General features: G+C 36.4%; 2 protein-coding genes across 3 annotated transcripts; one reads left to right on the top strand and one right to left on the bottom strand.

Annotated features, from left to right (window-relative positions):
• Positions 1-124: 124 nt before the first annotated feature.
• Positions 125-18522, bottom strand: LOC125655447 (zinc finger protein 91-like). Of its 2 annotated transcripts, none has more exons than XM_048885741.2 (7): positions 18282-18522; positions 16722-16919; positions 14631-14938; positions 14146-14305; positions 6431-6510; positions 6149-6299; positions 125-3923 (listed from the first exon to the last, which is right to left on the bottom strand). In XM_048885741.2, the coding sequence occupies exons 2-7, from the start codon at positions 16912-16914 to the stop codon at positions 247-249; spliced, it is 4569 nt and encodes a 1522-aa protein (XP_048741698.1). In that variant the 5' UTR covers positions 16915-16919; positions 18282-18522; the 3' UTR covers positions 125-246. The 2 variants fall into 2 exon arrangements, with proteins under 2 accessions (XP_048741698.1, XP_048741699.1); XM_048885742.2 differs by having other exon boundaries at positions 17119-18522.
• LOC125655448 (whey acidic protein-like) lies at positions 6288-26368 on the top strand. The gene is made up of 3 exons (XM_048885744.2): positions 6288-6306; positions 24935-24994; positions 25804-26368. The coding sequence occupies exons 2-3, from the start codon at positions 24940-24942 to the stop codon at positions 26124-26126; spliced, it is 378 nt and encodes a 125-aa protein (XP_048741701.1). The 5' UTR covers positions 6288-6306; positions 24935-24939; the 3' UTR covers positions 26127-26368.
• The last annotated feature ends 492 nt before the right edge of the window (positions 26369-26860 follow it).

Consider the following 26860-nt stretch of genomic DNA (forward strand, 5'->3'; position numbering starts at 1 on the left):
ATATCCACGTATTGATAAAAACCCACTCTTTCATTTCTTTTTGCCTATCAGACTACTAGATACACACATTAAGACGGTTATCTCCCTGAAACAGCGTAAGAAATAAAAATCATCATCCAGTAAATTCGTAGCTCACACATTTAATCTCGGATTAAAACAATATGGAAAATAAATAACGAAGAACAAAGTGGTAATACAGATACTAGCATTGAACACAGATTGATATCACCGTAAATGTCACTCAACTCAGGAATCGGTGACCACCGCATACACATGAACAACTTCCGTCCCGTCATTTCTCTCTTCCTGGTAAATGATACGATCGGTTCCATACATGGCTGCCAGATTCGCTGCTGTAGACTCAGAAATACCTCCATCTTGATCAAAAGCAATTTCCGACAACGTAGTTTCCATATTATTGTTGACAGTTTCTGGCTGGAAATCCTGCGTGGAAATTACCTCTTCTGTAACCTGCTGCAAAATGTCGTCTGGGGAAGTTTCGATGGGTAAGTTATCTGTCGTCTGCATTCCAGGCGGTAGGGTGAAATAAGTTTTTCCGCCATCTGTTGTTGCAATGATGACTTGTCCCGCCTGATTTATGTCCACCGTTTGTGATGGGTCTATCATACGAACTTCCGTTGCGTTTTCAATCTGCGAAGGGAATTCGGCCAGAACGGGGCCGTCTGGTTGTGTGGCGGGAATTTCGTACGAGGGGGACACAATGTGTAGAATAGATCCATCTTCTTCCTGAATCGTCGTCATCTTCTTTGGAGTAACCTGAGCACTGCCACTTTTTTTGGAAGGTGATTCGATTGGCGCACTCACTATGTTTTCAGGCAATGCATTCTGATTCGTGTTCAAAAGTCCACCAATATTTTGAATAATGATATGTTTTCCATCAATCTCCGCGTGGATTTCGTCATCAGTGATGTGTTTCGTGCTGAGATACTTGGATGGATTGTCTGTCGATAATTCCTCTACCGGCATAGCTTGAAGCTGGACGAAATAGCCATCTTCAACCTCAATAAGTCCGTGCTCTTTGACCAAGTGATCGGCAAACTGTTCCTGGTTTTCATAAGTCCCCAAACAAAGTTCACAAACATTTTCATTTTCACTTTTATGATCCTCCACTGTATGTTTTTCTAGTCCTTCCACATCCGGGAAACTCATCATACAAATGTCACAAGTGTTCAAGACGCCATCTTCATCTTCATCATCCTTTTCAGGCTCTACAATATGTTCTACCTTCGCTGCTGGATCATCGGCCACCACAACTTTAACCACCTGTTCTATTTTTTCCAAAGGATGTTCAATCGTCACATGTGCCTTAAGGTCGTTTTCGGTTGGAAATTCTCTTTCGCACTTGAAGCACGTGAAAGCAATGTATTTGTGCTCGTGGGTTATCATATGCTCCTTGCACATTCGTTTGCTTATAAAACATTTTCCACATGTCTCGCATTTGAAAGGTTTTTCTCCAGTATGTTTGCGCATGTGCACGATCATGGCAATTTTCTGAGAGAAGCAAGCCTTGCATACACTGCATTGGAACGGCCTTTTCCCTGTATGACAGCGCATGTGCTGGTTTAAACTGCCTAACTGATAGTAAGACTTGTCACACATATTACATTTATATGATTTCTTATTCAAATGCGTGAGCATGTGCCGTTTCAGGTCCTCATTTTGATAGTATCTCTTCTTACAAATACCACATACAAAATTCCGGATTTGGGAGTGTAGGAACATGTGTCGACGAAGGTGTGTGGCCTGGACAAATGCTCTTCCACACACCTTGCAGACGAAAGGTCTCTCCCCACTGTGGATTCGTTCATGGTTGATTTTTCCCGCCTTTTCAGTGAACCTCTTGTCGCAAATGTCACAAGAATATGGTTTTTCTCCCGTATGTCCCAACATGTGTCTACTAAGATGACCCATGCTTAGGAAGCCTTTGTCACACTCTTCACAGCGGTAAGTCTTCCGTTTCATCTCCTTTACGTTGTGAAAGGCGATGTGATGCTTCTTAAGAGTTTCTGGGTCCTTGTATTTCTTATCACAGAACTGACAGTCATAGTTTCTTTCCTGCACATGGACGTACATATGTCGCTTCAAATGACCCTGTTGAAAAAACCTTTTGTGACAGACTTCACATTCGAACTTGCGATCCTCAACATCTGGATGTTGTTTCATATGATTCTGATAGGCAGAAATGCCCGTCACAACTTCATTACAATACTGACATTCGTAAACCTTGGGGGCATTTGGATCTATGCCGTAGGATAGCTCCTCCTCATGCCTTTGTTCGTGCTTTTTCAGGTACTTCAACAGATGGAAACTCTTTCCACATAGGGTGCACAGGAAGCCATTCTCATTGTGAAACATTTGTTCGTGGTCTCTCAAATGGAACTTGAAGAGGAAAGTTTTGTCACACTGACTACATTTGTGTTTCTTTTCAGCGTGGTTAGAGTACCAATGCACCTTCATCTTCCTCCTCAATGGAAAAGTCAGTTCACAGTTTGGACATTTGAATGGGTTTTCATGCAAGTGGCATTCCTCTAAATGTGCAACTTTCTTTGTCAGATTCAGAGAAACCACATCACAGAAGTCACAGTGTAAGGGTGTCTTTTTCCTTCCTGAAGAATGAGTCCTATCTCCAAAGAGAGACACATCAAAAGGATCTGGCTTATTTTCATTTTCTGGAGGCCCTACTTTCCCTTTTCCGATTTTCTTATACCCGTGACATTTCATCTGATGAATGTGCATGTCATATTTTCGTAGAAAATTCTTAGAACAGACTTCACAGATGAATGATTTCTCTCCTAAATGAATCTCATAATGTCTTTTCAGAATCGCTAGTGTTTTGAACTTTGCATGACACTCGGGGCATTCTGTTCCTTTCAAGGCTTTGATTGGATTAAAGGGCTCCTCATCGCTATCGGACTCTGGCTCGCCCTTCCTTTTCTTCCTCTTGACTTTCTTCAGCTTTGTACCCGGCGGAACGTCTTCTGGCCGTACTATATTCCCAGCCGCTATCTTGACGTAGCCGTGAATGGTTATCATGTGGTACTCCATGTCCCAAGCTCGTTTGAACTTCTTGATACACCCATCAACTTTGCATTCTACGTCTTTCTTTGCCCCATGATGCTCTACATGCTTTCTGTACATGAATTCATTTTTCAGGATTCTGTTGCACTGAAGACATTTGATTCTACCATCCCTCATATCTTCTCGAGTTTCCTCATCATCAAACTCAGCGTCATCAGTGTCTTCTTTCTTAACTTCATGAGTTTCAACGATTTCCTTTAAATTTTCAATCGTCTGCTCAATATCATCAGTTTCACCAGTGATCCTTTCTGTTTCGTTTGTATTTTCCAATTCATCTGGTAAATCGGACTCATCTACTTGAGTACTGTTCTCAAAAGTGATTCCCTGCACGTCTGCCAGAAAATCGTCTTCCGTGACTGCACGGAGTACAAATCCACCATCTTTGTTTTCTTCATTTGTCTCGACATTATTCACGTCTCCACCCTCCACATCAGTTCCCATCTCTTGATTAGTTTCCTCATTACCGTGAACCTCAGTCTGATGTTGATTTAATTCGAGTTTTTTCGTAAATGACTGATAGCACATCACACACTCAAACTCCTTCCCTTTATAATGAATCTGATAGTGACTCTTCAGCACCTGAATACTCTGACACTTCTTCTTACAGACGGGACACTGTGGATTTTCCTCCATCTGTGGAGTGATCACTAAGGGCATATCAACCTTCTTTCTCTTGGCCTGCGGTTTGACAGTCAGGACTTGTCCGGGGAAATCCTGGCTCGGAGACTCGTAAAATTCCTCCTCGTACGGCTCTCCACCAAAACACTGGTACCAGTCCATGAAGACGGACTGTTGCTGGAATTTAGCATTGGGGATTTCTTGATCTGAAACATGACAAAGAACTTGTCAGAACAATAGAAATTCAAAATCAATATTCTTATGAAATTATATTTCAAATCTTAAGTTTAACTAGCATACCTACTTAAAATAGTTTTCTTTGCACATTGCTAATTGTAAGTAACCAAGCTTATTACTTGTAATACGACTACTCTGAAGTTAGAAATGTTTTCATATGCTGTGACATGAATGCCAATTTGTGGCAAACGCTACATACAATTTCAGACTTTAGAAAAAGAGAAATGTTTTAGAAACATTCCAGGATTTCATCACAGGTGTGTATTTTGGAAAATTTTGGTAGCATTTCTACCTTAGTGATTTTTATAAGTCATAATATAATTGACTCTCTGATGTGCAAATAAACATGATCATGGTTTCATAGCAAACTCAGACCAACATTTTCAGTGAAGGAAGCATGTCTTCTCAGACTTCTGATTAATACATATTTTGGGGAGAAAAAATAGAGAAGAAAAAGTCAGATTGAAAATATTAAAACAAAAATATGAATTGAAAAGCAATCAGAATTTTTTGGGGTTGTTTGACATGGACACTGATTTGGTCTGTACCATACCCTCTGTCAAACATTGAAATCTATCCTTTAATAGTGTATAATCATTTGTGACTGGCAATTCAACTTATAGAATAGATAGTACTGTATAATGGATATTTTCTCAGTTGTTCATTTTTTGCAAATAGGAAAATTCTGCAAAAATTACAATCGTAGAATATATATCCATGCTGATGCACATAGGTAAATATTTGATGAAAAGCAACTGTGGAAATTGCAAATGCAGAATATAATTTGCTATCATTTAGGGATCAAATCACAAAAAATTCCAACCACATAAATTTCATAAAATACCCATCATACGGTATTCATTCACATTTTCCCTCTCCTAAATATTTATAATATGAGTCTCAGATTGCTTTTCAAACAGAACAAGAAAATGTGAGCTATTGAATGTGCAGGCACCATGGATGCTGTTCCACAAAGAATAAGGAGGAAGATACCTTTTGTTCTCTATTTTTAATACTACATACTGTGTTATACAGCCTGAAATGCCATATACATTTCTTGTTGTTGCACTTTATTTCATATGTTTCCTGTTCTTTGGTATTTCATATTGAGCCAAATTATATATGATAAATTCTAAGCAATATTCTTTCTTATTGCAGGTAATCAATATTTGAATTTAGGAAAGTCAAACTTTGGATTCACACAGGGCAAGTGGATTTGAAAATTATTGTCTATACCAGTCAAGTTTTGATGTCTGTCAAGCAGGGTTTCTCAAGATATTGTTTTATGTCCAGTTTGACTCTGTCTTATGACCTAGTAATGTCAAAATCGATAAGGAATATCTACTATTTAGTGGAAACTAGCGTACCTAGTTTGATGTCTGTCAAGCAAAAGGTTCTGAAGATATTCAGCAGACAATATCCTATTACATGTCCAGTTTGACCCTTGACCTTTGACCATGTGACCGTAAAATCAATAAAAGTCATCTAATCTTTAGGGGAAACTAGTGTAAAAAGCTTGATGTTTGTCAAGCAAAAGTTAGGCAACACTTGGTTTACTGACATACTGACAAACCGACAGGTGCAAATCATATAAGACATATATAGCCAAGCAGCAAACCACAAAAAGATGTTCATACCCACACTGTAAACAACAGATATGTTCATACCTGCACTGTTACAACAAAGAGATATGTTCATATCCGAGCTGTAAACAACAAAGGGATATGTTCATATCCGAGCAGTATTTAACAAAGAGATATGTTCATACCCGCGCTGTAAACAACAAAAAGATATGTTCATACCTGCACTGTAAACAACAGATCTGTTCATATCCGAGCTGTAAACAACAGATATGTTCATACCTGCGATGTAAACAACAGATATGTTCATATCCGAGCTGTAAACAACAGATCTGTTCATACCCGTGCTGTAAACAACAAAGGGATATGTTCATACCCGCGTTGTAAACAACAAAGAAATATGTTCATATCCATGCTGTAAACAACAAAGAGATATGTTCATACCAGCGCTGTAAACAACAAAGAGATATGTTCATACCAGCACTGTAAACAACAAAGAGATATGTTCATACCAGTGCTGTAAACAACAAAGAGATATGTTCATACCAGTGCTGTAAACAACAAAGAGATATGTTCATACCAGCACTGTAAACAACAAAGAGATATGTTTATACCTGAGCAGTAAGCAACAAAGAGGTTCTTGAGCTCCATCCGATCTCCTAAGAACTGCAGTCCTTTGGTGGATCCAGCAAAACCGTAGTCTTCTAGTCCCATCACGGAAGACAGGATCAAGCTCTCCACACCAGCAGAGGACAGATCAGAAACCTACAAGGTAAGGACAAAATACGATTACAATCTGTGGTGACGATTTCTCATCACCAGTCACTAACAAAATAGAAACTGAGATACAGTGTACTCTTCCACTAAACAGGGAACGTAATCAGAAGACATCTTACCAAAGTCTGTAACTGTTTCTCCACGATCTTCCAGATGAACTTAGAGTGCTCTCCCTTTTGAGAATCTTTCAACTTCTCGCCTAAAATGCACCAAACAAATTTTAATACAATCAATATACACAGACAATACCAAAATTAAATCAGAAGAATATCATGATGCAGTAAATAAGCAGTTTTGGAAAATAAGTAGAATCCTGGCGTATTAAATCAAACAAGATGTGTCGGTGAAACACCCTAACTTTGCTCGAGTCCAGGTCAGGGAAATATGACCTTTGAACATCTTATAATAACCTTGACCAATATCTGTCATAATGCTTTGTCCCTGACATTTCAGTTAACCATGTATAAAGGCTATATACTGACACACCAAAAACAGCATACATAATCATTGATCTTAAGGGCAAGGATGAAAAATTTTGATTTGTTATAAACTTTCTTCGATTTATCAAATAAGTTCACAATATGTTTTAAAACTACAGGGAACGAAAATTATTTTGCCGTGTGAATTCATTAAAGTGCGTTCGCTGTAACTGTGTTTTACTGTAAGTGTGAATTCATTATAAGTGTGTTCACTATAACCGTGTTTTACTGTAAGTGTGAATTCATTATAAGTGTGTTCGCTGTAACTGTGTTTTACTGTAAGTGTGAATTCATTATAAGTGTGTTCGCTGTCACTGTAACTGTGTTTTACTGTAAGTGTGAATTCATTATAAGTGTGTTCACTGTCACTGTCACTGTGTTTTACTGTAAGTGTGAAATCATTATAAGTGTGTTCGCTGTAACTGTGTTTTACTGTAAGTGTGAATTCATTATAAGCGCATTCACTGTAACTGTTTTTCACTGTAAGTGTGTTTTACTGTAAGTATGAAATCAATATAAGCGCATTCGCTGTAACTGTGTTTCACTGTAAGTGTGAATTCATTATAAGTGTGTTCGCTGTCACTGTCACTGTGTTTCACTGTAAGTGTGAATTCATTATAAGTGTGTTCACTGTCACTGTCACTGTGTTTCACTGCAAGTGTGAATTCATTATAAGTGTGTTCGCTGTCACTGTCACTGTGTTTCACAGTAAGTGTGAATTCATTATAAGTGTGTTCGCTGTCACTGTCACTGTGTTTCACTGTAAGTGTGAATTCATTATAAGTGTGTTCACTGTCACTGTCACTGTGTTTCACTGCAAGTGTGAATTCATTATAAGTGTGTTCGCTGTCACTGTCACTGTGTTTCACTGTAAGTGTGAATTCATTATAAGTGTGTTCGCTGTCACTGTCACTGTGTTTCACTGTAAGTGTGAATTCATTATAAGTGTGTTCACTGTCACTGTCACTGTGTTTTACTGTAAGTGTGAATTCATTATAAGTGTGTTCGCTGTCACTGTCACTGTGTTTTACTGTAAGTATGAAATCATTATAAGCACATTCGCTGTAACTGTGTTTCACTGTAAGTGTGAATTCATTATAAATGTGTGTTCGCTGTCACTGTCACTGTGTTTTACTGTAAGTGTGAATTCATTATAAGTGTGTTCGCTGTCACTGTCACTGTGTTTCACTGTAAGTGTGAATTCATTATAAGTGTGTTCGCTGTCACTGTAACTGTGTTTTACTGTAAGTGTGAATTCATTATAAGTGTGTTCGCTGTCACTGTCACTGTGTTTCACTGTAAGTGTGAATTCATTATAAGTGCATTTGCTGTCACTGTGTTTTACTGTAAGTGTGAATTCATTATAAGTGTGTTCGCTGTTACTGTCACTGTGTTTTACTGTAAATGTGAATTCATTATAAGTGTGTTCGCTGTCACTGTCACTGTGTTTCACTGTAAGTGTGAATTCATTATAAGTGTGTTCGCTGTCACTGTCACTGTGTTTCACTGTAAGTGTGAATTCAATATAAGTGCGTTCGCTGTCACTGTGTTTTACTGTAAGTGTGAATTCATTATAAGTGTGTTCGCTGTCACTGTCACTGTGTTTTACTGTAAGTGTGAATTCATTATAAGTGTGTTAGCTGTCACTGTCACTGTGTTTTACTGTAAGTGTGAATTCATTATAAGTGTGTTCGCTGTCACTGTCACTGTGTTTTACTGTAAGTGTGAATTCATTATAAGTGTGTTCGCTGTCACTGTCACTGTGTTTCACTGTAAGTGTGAATTCATTATAAGTGCGTTCGCTGTCACTGTGTTTTACTGTAAGTGTGAATTCATTATAAGTGTGTTCGTTGTCACTGTCACTGTGTTTTACTGTAAGTGTGAAATCATTATAAGTGTGTTCACTGTAACTGTGCTTCACTGTAAGTGTGAATTCATTATAAGTGTGTTCGCTGTCACTGTAACTGTGTTTCACTGTAAGTATGAATTCATTATAAGCGCATTCGCTGTAACTGTGTTTCACTGTAAGTGTGAATTCATTATAAGCGCATTCACTGTAAATGTTTTTCACTGTAAGTATGAAATCATTATAAGCGCATTCGCTGTAACTGTTTTTCACTGCAAGTGTGAAATCATTATAAGTGTGTTCGCTGTCACTGTCACTGTGTTTTACTGTAAGTGTGAATTCATTATAAGTGTGTTCACTGTCACTGTGTTTTACTGTAAGTGTGAATTCATTATAAGTGTGTTCGCTGTTACTGTGTTTCACTGTAAGTGTGAATTCATTATAAGTGTGTTCACTGTCACTGTGTTTTACTGTAAGTGTGAATTCATTATAAGTGTGTTCACTGTCACTGTCACTGTGTTTCACTATAAGTGTGAATTCATTATAAGTGTGTTCACTGTCACTGTCACTGTGTTTCACTGTAAGTGTGAATTCATTATAAGTGTGTTCACTGTCACTGTGTTTCACTGTAAGTGTGAATTCATTATAAGTGTGTTCACTGTCACTGTCACTGTGTTTTACTGTAAGTGTGAATTCATTATAAGTGCGTTCGCTGTCACTGTAACTGTGTTTCACTGTAAGTGTGAATTCATTATAAGTGTGTTCACTGTCACTGTCACTGTGTTTCACTGTAAGTGTGAATTCATTATAAGTGTGTTCACTGTCACTGTGTTTCACTGTAAGTGTGAATTCATTATAAGTGTGTTCGCTGTCACTGTTACTGTGTTTCACTGTAAGTGTGAATTCATTATAAGTGTGTTCACTGTCACTGTGTTTTACTGTAAGTGTGAATTCATTATAAGTGTGTTCACTGTCACTGTCACTGTGTTTCACTATAAGTGTGAATTCATTATAAGTGTGTTCACTGTCACTGTCACTGTGTTTCACTGTAAGTGTGAATTCATTATAAGTGTGTTCACTGTCACTGTGTTTCACTGTAAGTGTGAATTCATTATAAGTGTGTTCACTGTCACTGTCACTGTGTTTTACTGTAAGTGTGAATTCATTATAAGTGCGTTCGCTGTCACTGTAACTGTGTTTCACTGTAAGTGTGAATTCATTATAAGTGTGTTCACTGTCACTGTCACTGTGTTTCACTGTAAGTGTGAATTCATTATAAGTGTGTTCGCTGTCACTGTCACTGTGTTTCACTGTAAGTGTGAATTCATTATAAGTGTGTTCGCTGTTACTGTGTTTCACTGCAAGTGTGAAATCATTATAAGTGTGTTCGCTGTCACTGTCACTGTGTTTTACTGTAAGTGTGAATTCATTATAAGTGTGTTCACTGTCACTGTGTTTTACTGTAAGTGTGAATTCATTATAAGTGTGTTCGCTGTTACTGTGTTTCACTGTAAGTGTGAATTCATTATAAGTGTGTTCACTGTCACTGTGTTTCACTGTAAGTGTGAATTCATTATAAGTGCGTTCGCTGTCACTGTCACTGTGTTTTACTGTAAGTGTGAATTCATTATAAGTGCGTTCCCTGTCACTGTCACTGTGTTTTACTGTAAGTGTGAATTCATTATAAGTGTGTTCACTGTAACTGTGTTTCACTGTAAGTGTGAATTCATTATAAGTGTGTTCACTGTCACTGTGTTTCACTATAAGTGTGAATTCATTATAAGTGTGTTCACTGTCACTGTCACTGTGTTTCACTGTAAGTGTGAATTCATTATAAGTGTGTTCACTGTAACTGTGTTTTACTGTAAGTGTGAATTCATTATAAGTGTGTTCACTGTCACTGTCACTGTGTTTCACTGTAAGTGTGAATTCATTATAAGTGTGTTCACTGTCACTGTCACTGTGTTTCACTGTAAGTGTGAATTCATTATAAGTGTGTTCGCTGTCACTGTCACTGTGTTTCACTGTAAGTGTGAATTCATTATAAGTGTGTTCACTGTAACTGTGTTTCACTGTAAGTGTGAATTCATTATAAGTGTGTTCACTGTCACTGTGTTTCACTGTAAGTGTGAATTCATTATAAGTGTGTTCACTGTAACTGTGTTTCACTGTAAGTGTGAATTCATTATAAGTGTGTTCACTGTAACTGTGTTTTACTGTAAGTGTGAATTCATTATAAGTGTGTTCACTGTAACTGTGTTTCGCTGTAAGTGTGAATTCATTATAAGTGTGTTCACTGTCACTGTCACTGTGTTTCACTGTAAGTGTGAATTCATTATAAGTGTGTTCACTGTCACTGTAACTGTGTTTCACTGTAAGTGTGAATTCATTATAAGTGTGTTCACTGTCACTGTGTTTCACTGTAAGTGTGAATTCATTATAAGTGTGTTCGCTGTCACTGTCACTGTGTTTTACTGTAAGTGTGAATTCATTATAAGTGTGTTCGCTGTCACTGTCACTGTGTTTTACTGTAAGTGTGAATTCATTATAAGTGTGTTCGCTGTCACTGTCACTGTGTTTCACTGTAAGTGTGAATTCATTATAAGTGTGTTCACTGTAACTGTGTTTTACTGTAAGTGTGAATTCATTATAAGTGTGTTCACTGTAACTGTGTTTCGCTGTAAGTGTGAATTCATTATAAGTGTGTTCACTGTCACTGTGTTTCACTGTAAGTGTGAATTCATTATAAGTGTGTTCACTGTAACTGTGTTTTACTGTAAGTGTGAATTCATTATAAGTGTGTTCACTGTAACTGTGTTTCGCTGTAAGTGTGAATTCATTATAAGTGTGTTCACTGTCACTGTCACTGTGTTTCACTGTAAGTGTGAATTCATTATAAGTGTGTTCACTGTCACTGTGTTTTACTGTAAGTGTGAATTCATTATAAGTGTGTTCGCTGTTACTGTGTTTCACTGTAAGTGTGAATTCATTATAAGTGTGTTCACTGTCACTGTGTTTCACTGTAAGTGTGAATTCATTATAAGTGCGTTCGCTGTCACTGTCACTGTGTTTTACTGTAAGTGTGAATTCATTATAAGTGCGTTCCCTGTCACTGTCACTGTGTTTTACTGTAAGTGTGAATTCATTATAAGTGTGTTCACTGTAACTGTGTTTCACTGTAAGTGTGAATTCATTATAAGTGTGTTCACTGTCACTGTGTTTCACTATAAGTGTGAATTCATTATAAGTGTGTTCACTGTCACTGTCACTGTGTTTCACTGTAAGTGTGAATTCATTATAAGTGTGTTCACTGTAACTGTGTTTTACTGTAAGTGTGAATTCATTATAAGTGTGTTCACTGTCACTGTCACTGTGTTTCACTGTAAGTGTGAATTCATTATAAGTGTGTTCACTGTCACTGTCACTGTGTTTCACTGTAAGTGTTAATTCATTATAAGTGTGTTCGCTGTCACTGTCACTGTGTTTCACTGTAAGTGTGAATTCATTATAAGTGTGTTCACTGTAACTGTGTTTCACTGTAAGTGTGAATTCATTATAAGTGTGTTCACTGTAACTGTGTTTTACTGTAAGTGTGAATTCATTATAAGTGTGTTCACTGTAACTGTGTTTCGCTGTAAGTGTGAATTCATTATAAGTGTGTTCACTGTCACTGTCACTGTGTTTCACTGTAAGTGTGAATTCATTATAAGTGTGTTCACTGTCACTGTCACTGTGTTTCACTGTAAGTGTGAATTCATTATAAGTGTGTTCACTGTCACTGTGTTTCACTGTAAGTGTGAATTCATTATAAGTGTGTTCGCTGTCACTGTCACTGTGTTTTACTGTAAGTGTGAATTCATTATAAGTGTGTTCGCTGTCACTGTCACTGTGTTTTACTGTAAGTGTGAATTCATTATAAGTGTGTTCGCTGTCACTGTCACTGTGTTTCACTGTAAGTGTGAATTCATTATAAGTGTGTTCACTGTAACTGTGTTTTACTGTAAGTGTGAATTCATTATAAGTGTGTTCACTGTAACTGTGTTTCGCTGTAAGTGTGAATTCATTATAAGTGTGTTCACTGTCACTGTGTTTCACTGTAAGTGTGAATTCATTATAAGTGTGTTCACTGTAACTGTGTTTTACTGTAAGTGTGAATTCATTATAAGTGTGTTCACTGTAACTGTGTTTCGCTGTAAGTGTGAATTCATTATAAGTGTGTTCACTGTCACTGTCACTGTGTTTCACTGTAAGTGTGAATTCATTATAAGTGTGTTCACTGTCACTGTCACTGTCTTTCACTGTAAGTGTGAATTCATTATAAGTGTGTTCACTGTAACTGTGTTTCACTGTAAGTGTGAATTCATTATAAGTGTGTTCACTGTAATTGTGTCTTGCTGTATAAGCCCTTGAAATGATTGAGAAACTCCTTTGTCCTGACCCGTTATTTAAAAACGTGATTGAGGAACTTCTAGGTCCTTATCCTTTTTTAATCAAGACTTAATTAAGAATCTCCTTCCATGTATTCCTTTTATTCAAGACCTGGTTGAGGAACTCCTCTGTCCTTTTCTGATATTTAAGACCTGATTGAGGAACTCCTCTGTCCTTTTCTGATATTTAAGACCTGATTGAGGAACTCCTCTGTCCTTTTCTGATATTTAAGACCTGATTGAGGAACTCCTCTGTCCTTTTCTGATATTTAAGACCTGATTGAGGAACTCCTCTGTTGTTATCCTTATTACCTAAAATATGATTGAGGAACTCCTCTATCTTTATGCAAGGTGAAAATAACAAACAGTGATCAATCTCATAACTCCTACAAGCAATACAAAATAGATAGTTGGGCAAACACGGACCCCTGGACACACCAGAGGTGGGATCAGGTACCTAGGAGGAGTAAGCATTCCCTGTTGACCGGTCACACCCGCCGTGAGCCCTATATCCTGATCAGGTAAACGGAGTTATCCGCAGTCAAAATCAGTGTGCCAAGTACGGCTTAACAATCGGTATGAAACACGTCAGATAGCATTTGACCCTATGTGAGGTTGTATTGATGAACTAGATCATTATAACGACCATAGAATTTGCGAAATGCTGACTTCAATCGAGACTGTTGAAATCCCTGTACCATCAACTTGTTTGTCAGTAGCTTACCTCGATTTAAAAACTGACTATACCCAGAACAAGCTCTTGCATATCGAATCAGTTGAGATATATAAACACCATATGCAGGTTTATCTCTGTTATTTGAGACCTGATTCAGGAATTCCTCAGTCTTTTTCTCTGTTATTTAAGACCTGATTGTTATCTAAAACCTGATTCAGGAATCCCTCTGTCCTTATCCCTAATATTTACAACCTGATTGAGGAACTCCTCTGTCCTTATCTGTTATTTAAGACCTGATTGAGGAACTCCTCTGTCTTTTTCTCTGTTATTTAAGACCTGATTGAGGAACTCCTCTGTCTTGTTCTCTGTTATGTAAGACCTGATTCATGAACTCCTCTGTCCTTACCCCTGTTATTTAAGACCTGATTGAGAAACTCCTCTGTGAAGCCCACCCTCTCCTCGATGAACTTCACCCCTCTCTCTGAGCCATTGTACTGGAAAGTGTACCCCCTTAACCAATTAGTCATTAGAAGCACATCAATTTCAGCCTCCTTCAAGATGTTCACCTGTCAAATGAAGCAAAATGTGTGTCTTATTTGATAGAAAAGATATCTTTTTTCTATGAAAACTAGTACATGTATATGCCCCAGGATGTAAGCCCTGTGGAGACTACAAAACAACCATCAATTACCCGTGCAACTTTAGAACACTGCAGTCTCATGCTATATACCATACTAAGGAAAATTGTATAATCTTACACTATAGAAAACTTGTGTTGGATGGCTGCAACTAGTGATTTTATAAACTGGCAAGTGACAGACGAACAGAAATTAATAGAATTAGAATTATTACAAATGAAGAGGACACATAACCAGACATGGACTGAATTACCAGGGTGAGAAATTGAGGTTGAACCGACTCCCATGCCCGACTTTTTGCTCGATTATCTCCATCACCACTCTGCTCTGTATCATATTCTCCACCGTCCTCCTCTGGTTTCACTTTCCTTTTTCTTCCCCTTCTCTTTGGTGTCCTACGTGAGATTTCTGTCTTTGATTGATCATCTGTGGTGGATCCAAGATTATCCTCACCCCCCGACAGCTTTTCTTTATGAGATCCACTCTTTGGGTCACCATCTGATAGAGGGATCTTTCTCGGTCTGCCCCTACTCCTTTTCACAACTGTTTCTGTTGTATTGCCTGATATCATTATAACAAAATCATTATGAACATGAATTAAAAACTTAAGTACTGGAAAGTTTTCAATAATGTGATGTCAAATACCAGTATCCCTTTTTTGTAAGAAATCGTTTTTTCCTGTAAAACTCATTTATTCCCAGCTGGTACATGTATCAGTAATAAATAACATAAGACACCATATGGTATTAGCATTGACCAGCAGCTTTAATATTATATTACCAGTAAGCTAGCCTTTGAAATATATGTACAAATTAATTTCAGTCAAATTCAAGCTTCAAATGAAAGAAATCGCATTTTGTGTTCATTTATAGAGTTTACTTGCGATGTATGTACCATGATGCAAAAACGGGTTATTGAGAAAGTTTTGTTAAATAAATGTATATTGCAAAGAAGAGATGAAAAAATCAAAAGTTTGCTGATAAATTTGACAGGGCAAGATTGCTGAAAAAATATTTTGCGAGAAATATGATTTGTAGTATTTAAGATTCTATATTAAAGATCATTCCATGCAAATTATAGCTTGTAAGTTCCTGTTTGTAAATGGTACAAAAGCTCAACAGAATTGTATAGTATTCATAGTCAATGTTGCTATCCCTTAGTGAATATTATTTTTGTCTCAATGTAGTTCTCGAGGGAGGGGGGAATTGGTATAGACCAGGCCTGGTGGTTATAAAACTTGAACTGTACTCATGCCCAAACTCAGCCATGTTTTTTTAGTACAAATGTACTACTCTGAGCAAGCTCCGAAGCATACTCAAAAAATCTTTAGCATGTACTCCATTTGAGTATGAAAATGATTTAATAAGTTTTACAACCTTCACTTTTGAGTACAAGTACGATTTAGAGCACGGAGTTTGAGTTTGAAAACATGCTCAAAAAAGTTTGTTAGCCTCCAGGCCAGAAAACTGCAGATCTATTCCTAATAAAAATGGGTTACGAATCAATTCAAACATCCTTTGATTTCAATACCCTCACAACATACATCTGTACATATATATGAGAAGCAATATTTATGTTAATAATACATTTGATTAGTAACCTGTCTATGCAAGGAGGGATGGGGCATGTCTTGACACCATTGTGTTGAGAAAATATGTTGGGAATTCTTTGATGTTAAAATTATAGGCAGCAATGTAAAAATATGGAACACTGAATCATGCACTAAAGAGTTGCACTGTAAATTGAATGTTTTTAAAATAGATGGATCTGTACCCTCTTTCTAGTCTTTTCTAACTTCCACAAAACCATCCATATTCATGGCATTTATATCATGTGATTGATGGGAAATCACTTGAATACAGAATTGTTTAGTTTCTGAGGGCCTTAGACCCCCAGTTATATAAGTGACTACAGGAGCAACTTATGATAAAAACACAGGGGCTAAACTAAAATATCTTCCTGAACACGTAATCTATTAAGTTTTGAGAAAGTGTATGACGAATATGAGGATCACTATATTCAAATAGCTGAAGTTTTTGGGGACCATCCTCAAGTGTATGTATATACTGGTTGCACAGGAAGGTACCTTAATGATCTTCATCAGACAAATGCTGAGATGCTATTATTACTTCTCTGAACCCCATGGTCCCTTTTCCTTGCCAAAATTGTATATAGGTGGTGCCTGTACTTTTTGCAGGTATCTTTTATTATCACTGTTAGCAAGTGCTGCGACTCATTGATGATTACTCTGAAGACTGGGTCAGTTATTAAGCAATTTACTACTGACTGGTTTGAAAACTAATTAATCAATTTTAAAGCTCAGAGTCAGCTATGAAGTAGTTACCATTTACTGGTTTGAATGGTGATGACAAATTAGGAGAGGAATTGGTTTCCTCCTCCACTTCGCTGTCGGATGAACTTTCACTTTCTAGGTCCACTTCATCTGATTTTTTTATCTTCTTTCCTGTGACATACGAGACATATTTCTGGTTTGGTTTGGGAGTTCTTAGACTTTTCCTGCTATTGGTTGTTGCCATTGAATCTGAAAAATGTGAGCAACCATTTAAACTAAAACTCAATCATTCGTGTTGCTTCAGCTTCACTAGCCAAAGGTTCTGATCCACCAATCTCATCATCTGACATAGCATATATATAGAGGAGGGAACAGATATCATAAACCCTTAATGGCTTGTGAGGATGGGGCCGGTCGATCATACTGTAGTAATTAGTACTATACGAACCGTGGGTATCGGCCTGGGTAGATCAGTGGTTGGAGCACCTAACTAGTAATGCTGGGGTCCCAGGTTCGACTCCCAGTTCAGCCATAGATTTTCTCCTCTCTCCTATATATACTACATTTAGTGCCGTTGACCACCCCTGCACTACAAGTTGTCAGCTGACGGGCGAATGGAACCATTGGGTTGTGCGTTTTCGAGGGCAAAGACAAATTAAGGAGGGAGGAATGTAGTTATTAGTACTATACGGACCATGGATATTGGCCTGGGTAGCTCAGTGGCTAGAGCACCGGACTAGAAATGCAGGGGTCCCAGGTTCGATTCCCTGTCCAGCCACAGATTTTCCCCTCCCCTTCTCCTATATATACTATAATACAAAGTATATAATCTTTCCTACAGTTTTACCTTTTTTATGTAGTGGGGAGTACTAGAACTAAATCTATTAAAAGCATCCTGTATGAGGTCATTGCTACCCTCAAATCATCACAAGTTGATGAAATAAGCGGTAGCCCAACCATAACCCTTTGCCGTGTCAGCCCAAATAAAACTGATCACTACGCGTGTTATGCATTTATTCATTGACAAAAAAAAATTTATTCTTAGTGTTCCTGGACAAGGAGCATACAGTCGTGTTCCTTGGGCTCTGCGCGATAATGCTCTTTGAGCCCTGCTTAGCATAGGACATGAGTTGGGGGGAAAAAATACTTCAGTTGTGCTATTTTAATATTGGAGAGAGACAAAGACAGGAATTATTTGAGCCTATAAAATGTTTCTAAGGACATTTTCCCTAAAGATAGCAAGGGGTAACTCTCGTTCTATATCACAAGAGCAAGGACATGTATTACTAAAGTTGTGATCTTTTTTTCCGTTTGAAACCGACTCTCCATGATCAATGTTGTCCGGTAAGGGTTCCAAAACGGTGAGAACAATAGCATCTACAATTCATATAGCAAATGGGACATAAAATAACATGTTTTTAACAAAGATTTTATTAGGAGGGAGTTTAAAGTTCCCTCGATGTCTAAAATGCACTCTCAAACTGAAACTAAACAAAATGGCGGACTCGGTTTAAGATGGACAACTAATTCATGAACAGACTTTTTGAAATATATTAATATTTTTCAATAAAACAAGAGACTTGTAAAATGTCATAATTTTCATAAACTTACGTTTAAAAATAGCGTAGAAACTAAAAATTCATTCTAAATCACGACTATTTTCCTCTGGCGTATATTATTTAAAGTAAACCTGTGACCCGGATGACACGATTTGGTTTTTCTAAAATACGAAACGGAAAACACTATCCGGTTTAATCCGGATTGTTAAGAACGAAAGAAAAAAATAAAATAAAATAAAAACAAACAGTGGTAGTAAACCATCAAAATATTATTTCCTTTAAAGATACACTTTTCTTATTTTTTAAAAGTTCTACTGAGACACAAAACCACAATATTAACGTGTACAAACAGTACATGTACAAGTTGGTTTTTTTTGTTGTTGTTTTTTTTGTTTTTTTTTAATTCCAATAGGCTTATTCATTGGCGCTAAAAGTTACAAGCATCAACTTTTAAATGATTAATTTTATTTCATATTTTTATAAAGAGAAAGTGTATGTAATTTTCTACCAAGAGAATTGTAAGAAAATATTATTTCTTTTAAAAATATTTTAATAAAACATGCTCTTCCCATGTATCTCAATGTTAAATTCTAGGTGAGATAAATCAAGCAGTAATGAAAATTTGGATTGATTGTATATTGTTTAACATCCCTCTTGAGAAGTTTTCAGTTATATGGAGACGTCACCATTGCCGGTGAATTAAGGGCTGCAAAATTTGGGAAATTCCTATGGTGGATCATTTTTATTTGATGCCGTGAACCCTTCATATTGATACCATGAAATCTTTACAAATATCCCATCATCCATTTATATAAATACTAGATGTGAAATATGGTCGATATACATTGAATACCTTAAGTTTGTAAGTTTGTTTGTTGTTGTTGTGGGGTTTTTGTTGTTGTTGTTGTGTTTTTTGTTTTGTTTTTTGGTTGTTTTTTTTTCCCCAAGATTCACGGGGACCAATAAGGCGATTGTGTGAATTGGAATGTGCGTGAGCCGCTTGGTAATGGATTATTTAACTGAAACCCGCGGGTTGTGACCCTCGATATGTGTACCGCTGCAATCGTTAAATTACAATGTTGTATATCCTAAAACGTTTCTTTTCTTCAAGTCCCCCGATTTCTTAAATCACTGCAGATTTCTGAATAAAAACAAGTGTCCTTATATGGTGAAGCCAACTTTTTCCTTTCTTCCTGTTTAACTATATGTAGGCCTATAGTATAAATATAATAATTATATTTAGTTTTATTTTATTATTATGTCTTAATTTTTGAATTATTTTTTTTAGGCATTGAGAATGATCGATTTTCAACGCCTGGTTCATTTGCATCAAGTTAAGCGCAATGGCGGATCCAGAAATTTCAGAGCGAGAGGGGACAGCCGCCTGAAGCAAGAGTTCTAAAAAAAAAAAAAAAAAAAAAACCCAAAAAAACCCCGATATATATATATATTCTAGAGTTTGGGGACGTATTTCTATAAAAAGAAATGGATCATATTTGCGAGAAAGAGAGGGAGGGGGGGGGGGGGTGCGCCGGGCGTGCCGCCACATGATCCGCCAATGGATCGCGTCCACAGACGAAGTAAAGTATCGTTAGATATTGAAAATAAAGACTTTAAAAAGGAAAATGATGGACGGTTAATTTTACAAAATGAATAAATAATTAATGAAAGAAAGGTACCATATTAGTATTGTCTAATACATGTAGGTCACAGAAAGAGAAATCCGAATTTCCCTACGCAGCAAGGTATCTAATTATCTCTCTTGTTTTCAGAGTCAATATAGTTCAATGTTACTGCATGGAAGAAAATGTCCTTGAGTACAAAGAATAGTAGCCGCACATCTTAGGATTTTATCATCACATTTTCAAGAACGATACTAAAGTTCTGCATTAATAATGGTAGGGGTGAAGGTCAAGTGTAAAAAGCCAAGGTCAATGGTAGAGAAATTCTCTGATCTAAAACCGTAGCAAATGTATTCAACTTTACTTCAACGACACCATATACACTTGACATTTGTTGGACAGGTCATTAATCAAAAAAATCAACACAATTCATTACGACCTTAGGTCTGTAAACGGTAAATATTGCGAGTCCACTTGAAGGTAAGGTTAAAACAACGTTGTGTGTTTAATTCGAACTTCTTTTAATTTGAAGGTAAGGTCGGCTGTAATTTGAAGGTAAGGTCGGCTGAGGAAGATTCCAATTTAGTTATAAGTGCATTCTGTGTTTATCAAAATTCTTAGACGGAAATACATGGAACGTCGTCCAGTACCAAAGACAAATATTTATTTCAAATGTACTTTTAATCATATATTTACTTTTTTTTTTTACAAACTTCAAATTGTATGTTTCGTGAATAATGAATTTGCGTAACGTATATCATTATCTCGTTGTTTGCAGTTCAATATATATTAATATATATCGGAACCCTTAATTAATCTCTACGGATTTCTGCATCAAAGTTTTACAACGCATATATATACATGTATACTTAACAAGCATGTACAACACATTTGATTTTTAATATAAACACACACACACGCGCGCGCGCGCACACACACACACACACACACACACACACGCACGCACGCGCGCGCACACACACACATAAAACTTCCAACACAGTTTGATTTCTATTTTCCTTTAGGACTGCTTTGATCATGTATACATATATACATGTATATTGGCAAAGTAAGACAAATTGAGATAGATGATCATGAGTGTAATAAATATCAACATCTGGAAGAAAAGTCGGTATTAATGATTCAGCTTAAGTCAAATTGCAAAGAAAAAAATTCTAGATCAATTTTCATCGCCCTTCATTTCTGTACAATGAATGTGTTCACTAGAGTGACCCTCAGCAGGTAGAGTGAGCCATGTTGTTGTTGATTGATCACTTCATGGAAACAATGCCTCTATATATACTTCTAAAACCCACGTTATTAGTTTACATAAAATTATGCACTGCTGACACAAAGGATAATGTTGACCAAAATATTTCTCTGAACATTAATGCCTGTTGATTTTTAAAACTAGAAATACACTTGAAAATTGTGTCTTCGAAACGGAGAAATACTGTATTTTTACAAAAATTGTACTACATGTCTTTCTAAGTTGAAAACCTATATTAGAATTTATCTACACGATCAAGATAGTTGGAGACTGGTTTTAGTTAGTGAGTTGAAGACTGGTTTTAGTTAGTGAGTTGAAGACTGGTTTTAGTCAGTGAGTTGGAGACAGCTTTTAATCAGTGATATAGTTGGAGACCAGATTTAGTCAGTGATATAATTGAAAACTAGGTTTAGTCAATGATATAGTTGGAGACTGGTTTTAGTCAGTGATAAAGTTGGAGACTGGTTTTAGTAAATTATATAATTGAAGACTGGTTTTAGTCAGTGATAAAATTGGAGACTGGTTTTAGTAAATGATATAGTTGGAGAGTGGTTTTAGTCAGTGATAAAGTTTAAGACTGGTTTTAGTCATTGATAAAGTTGGAGAGTGGTTTTAGTCAATGATATAATTGAAGACTGGTTTTAGTCATTGATAAAGTTGGAGAGTGGTTTTAGTCAATGATATAATTGAAGACTGGTTTTAGTCAGTGATAAAATTGGAGAGTGGTTTTAGTCAATGATATAGTTTGAGACTGGTTTTAGTCAGTGATAAAGTTGGAGACTGTTTTTAGTCAGTGATATAATTGAAGACTGGTCTTAGTCAATGATAAAGCTGGATACTAGATGTAGTCAGTGATAAAGTTGGAGACTGGTTTTAGTCAGTGATATAATTGGAAACTGGTTTTAGTCAATGATATAGTTTGAGACTGCATTCAGTGATTGGTTAGTTAGGAGTCTGTCTTTAGTTAGTGTGGGTGCACATAAATAGACATTTAGAAATTCATTTGTTTTTGTTTTGTCCCTATACAGAGGAAATAAGCAGTGGGATATATTGATTTTGTTCTACATGGCCGTCTGCAACTCGAACCTTTTGGTCTGACTGTAATTTAGTTTAACCTTTTGGTCTGATTGTAATTTAGTTTAACCTTTTGGTCTGACTGTAATTTAGTTTAACCTTTTGATGTATCTATCCTTCTGTGTTTAGTAAACCAAAAATGATAAAAGAATTAGATAGGGTACACGAGGAATATGTTTTGGTTCCAGCTGACAAAGCTAGTAACAGCATTGTCTTTGTTTGATTGTCTTTGTTTGTAACTCATTATCATAACTGTATTTTAAGATCTTGTCATTAATTTCACTTTTGGTAACCGTACTTATACTCCAACTGCCATATCCCAGTCAGTGGGTCGGAAGAATATGAGTTACCGTACCTATACTGGATTTCCTAAACTTCACAAAAACCCTTAGAAACAAAGACACATTGCGGGATCCAGTAAGTGCTCTACCAAGCCTCTACCGGTATCTTACATGTAGCTCCTCACGGTGAGATGCCGTGTGATTTTAAGCGATGCTCTAACCACTCGGCCAAGGACCCCCCCCCCCCCCCCGAAGTGGTGTAAATCAATTATGGATTCTAAAATAATTCTTAAAAACTTTTAATAAATTTGAAATTGCGAAACTTTTCCCAAATCAATAACATCAAAACCTAGGATTTTTCAACACTTTACACGACCATTCCTCACGATGAATTAAAGATTAGACTTTTTGACATCATAGACAGTTGTTTCTTCAACAAAAATGGAAAACGGAAATATTCATATCTAGTGATCAGTCACCCAGAAAAGTACTTTCTTAAACACCACTCTGATTCCACGCACTAGTACTGTGAAGTTGAAATAAAATTCCTCATTGCCAATATCTTCGTAGTCTTTGGTGATCAGGTCTTCCAACAGTCTGTTGGAATTCCCACGGGCACGAATTGTGCTCCTTTGTTAGATGACTTGTTTTTATATTCTTATGAAGCAGAATTCATTAAAAAAAACTTCTACGCGAGAAGAAAAAATCTCTTGCTGTGGCCTTAAATTCAACATTTAGATATATCCACGACGTTTTATTTATTAACAATGATAATATTTATTTATATGTCGATTCGATATATCCCTGTGAACTCGAAATGAAAGACACCACAGAGTCGTCCACTTCTGCTTCATACTTAGATATTTCATTGAAAGTAGACATTAACGGCAAATTGACAACTCAACTGTATGACAAACGGGATGATTTCAGCTTCTCCATCGTCAACTTCCCATATTTATGTAGCAATATTCCATTATCACCTGTATATGGTGTGCATATATTTCAACTGAGTCGATATGCAAGAGCTTGTTCTGCGTATAATCAGATTTTAAATCGAAGCAGGCTACTGACAATCAATTTGATAATGCAGGGGTTTCAAAAGTATCGTTTAAAATAAGAATTTCGCAAATTCTATGGTCTTTATAACGATCAGGTTTGCCAATACAACCTATCATTGAGTCAAATGCTGTCTGACATGTTTCATACCGATTGTTAGGCCTTTCTTGACACACTGATTTTGACAACATATAACAATGTTTACTTGACCAAGATATCGGGTTCATGGCGGGTGTGACCGGTCCACGGGGGATGCTTACTCATCCTAGGCACCTGATACTATTTCTGGTATATTCAGGGGTCCGTGTTTACCTAACTCTCTATTTTGTATTGCTTATAGGAGTTATGAGATTGATCACTGATCGTTATATTCACCTTTCATATATCTGTCTGCATCTTCAACCTTTTCGTCTGTATATCTGTAACTTTAACTTTGTAATAACTGAAACCTTATTATAAGATTTAAAGATTTTGGATATACCTTGCGGAATAAAAGTCATCGAGGTCAGATTAACCTGTGCGGCTAATAAAGGTCAAGGTCATGCAGTGGATATCCAGTTCAAATTATCTCCTCAATTAAACGTGGTCAGTGTTTGGTATAAACAACAATGAAATTCCTCATTCCGCTAAATATCAGAATCATTTCAAAATACCTTTAAAAATCATTTTGATTTGAGGGGATGTCCCAATACAGTCATTTAGTCATCGTTATTGAAAAAACAACGACAGGTACATTGGATTGGTGGATATGGTTACACGATAAGGTAACATTTGGTGTAAGATTCATCTGTGGTTTGACTTGACGTGTTCCGTGTTCTAGCACGCTGGGTGATGTATGTGTTCAACTGTCATTTACGTAATAACCTAAAATTAATCTTCGAATCCCAATATAAAATACATCACAACTGACAAAACTTTTAGGTTACGACACATATAAAAATCATTTTACTCAGGTGAAGCGCTATAAAGCATTCTGTGAATCATTTCAGTTTCTTGTAAATATCATTTCCACCATCGTAAGTCTTAGCTGTGTATTTTTGTTGGAAATTATATTTAATATAATGTCAACAACAACAATTTTTTTTTATATGATAATGGTTTTTGCCATTATTTTGTTTATTTTTCCAGGCGTTATGAAGGTTAAACTGTGCGTTATTCTGACTATGGTTTTTGTAATTATTTTGTTTAATTTTTCCAGGCGTTATGAAGGTTAAACTGTGCGTTATTCTGACTATGGTTTTTGTAATTATTTTGTTTAATTTTTCCAGGCGTTATTAAACTGTGCGTTATTCTGACTATGGTTTTTGTAATTATTTTGTTTAATTTTTCCAGGCGTTATGAAGCTTGGACTGTGCGTTATTCTGACTATGGTTTTTGTAATTATTTTGTTTTATTTTTCCAGGCGTTATGAAGCTTGAACTGTGCGTTGTTCTTGCTGTGATCTGGACCCTCGCTCTTGCATGTGAGTGTTCATTTTTGTTTCAGTTTTCCTGTCTTAATTTACAGCGACGTGCTTTTGTAGGAAAACAAGGCAAAGAAAATATCGTAGAACTCATTTCAAGAATTTGGCGGATTAATTCATAAACAAATAAAACCTCGCATTAAGTGGGGGTGTTTTCGGGGTGGGTGGGGATGGGGTGGAATTTCCATAAGGTTCCGTTGTCCGACATCGATAAAAATTTTGTTTTGCTCTCTCTCTCTCTCTCTCTCTCTCTCTCTTTCTCTCTCTCTCTCTCTCTCTCTCATTTGAAAAGAGGTCGCATTTTTAATGTACATGTACATTCAAAGTAAAAAGTAATATTTTTAAATGAACAGTAGATAATGCATAGATCGGGTGTTATTAGTACCTGTCCTTCATAATAATTTTCATCAACGTTAGTCTTAATGAAAATTATGAGAATGTATAATTGTTTGTCAGATATTGACCGATCTTGCCCATAAGATCTGGGCATTCCGATTTGTTTATTTTAGATAATATTCATTTTTATTGATTTATCTATATCTACTTTCTATGATGGGCATTTATTGTACTAAGTTGTTTCTATATATTCCTTTAATTTTGGAAGAGGGTCGAGATAGTCTTTGCCTACCGTTTGATTGAATGATTAAATTTATTTGTATCAAAAACATCTCTATCGTGTGTTAACCGTAAACAGTGGTAGAACATTCATAAATCGCCTGTTTTTTGTTTGTTTGTTTTTTTTGTTTTTTTTTTTAATTCATTACTGATAGCTTTACCAGTGTAACACACAATTACATTTTTCGTTTTAGATGACAAAGACTGTCCGCCTCAAGGGAAAGTGAAATGTAACTATAGATATGATGTACCCTGCACGACGACATCAGACTGCAAGCGCCGGGGGAGACGGAACCAGATATGTTGTCCTGACGAGGGGGGTCATCCCGTCTGTACTCCCCGTCGACCGGGCAGGTGCCCGTTCGTCAGGACCCGCTATTGTAGAGCTAGAAATACTGATAAATCAGAGTGCTCCAAGGACCGGGATTGTGCATCACCTGCAAAGTGTTGTCGAAATTCCCATTGTAAAATGTACTGTGAATTTAACCCAGTTTTAGGCCGCGGGTACGCTGGATAGAAAGTTCAAAGTTCAAAGTTTATTTCTCAGGAGATGGACACTGATTTGTTGGTGCTATGGAATATATCTACTGTAGCTTGACAGACATTGGTTTACTTGGAACCTATGCAAGAGGGGAAACTATATGAATTATATACATTTATAATCATAAAATCACCTACAGACAGTTGTGAGGCGATGTGTTGTATTTTATTTACATAAATTATTTTTTGTATAATAAATCAATATCTTTGCCTTCTTCATTACAAAGTTCATTTCGTATGTGTCGTATTAGCTCTTGCTATATTTGATGTGATTTAAACAGTATTATGTAAATCGATTATACTTAAAAGAAAACTAAGGGTAGCAAGCCCAGCCCTCTGTATGATATTTACATTATAATGAGTTTATACAATGAATGATATTGTATTGAATGGAAGTTTATTTTACTATCAATTTTGGAAATATAGCAGTGGGTGTCATCTTACTACAGATGATGTTTATATGTAATAGACTTAAAACATGGCATGGATGGACAGGTAATGGGGGAAATATTTAGTCAGTGCGCCATTTTTTTTTTTACCAGGTTTACGAAGACAAAAAGACTAAAGTATATATAGGCTTAGGAGAAGGAAAAAATATTAATTGAGGTAAAAGTAGAAAAACTTTGTTTATTGTGCAATTACTAATAACTTTAAAAAAAATCAATAAACATTGTCGCTACTTTTATTCAGACTTTAATGACTAGATGCGGT

Source organism: Ostrea edulis, chromosome 7 (genome assembly GCF_947568905.1).
Source record: "Ostrea edulis chromosome 7, xbOstEdul1.1, whole genome shotgun sequence".
Taxonomy (NCBI): Eukaryota; Metazoa; Mollusca; class Bivalvia; order Ostreida; family Ostreidae; genus Ostrea; species Ostrea edulis.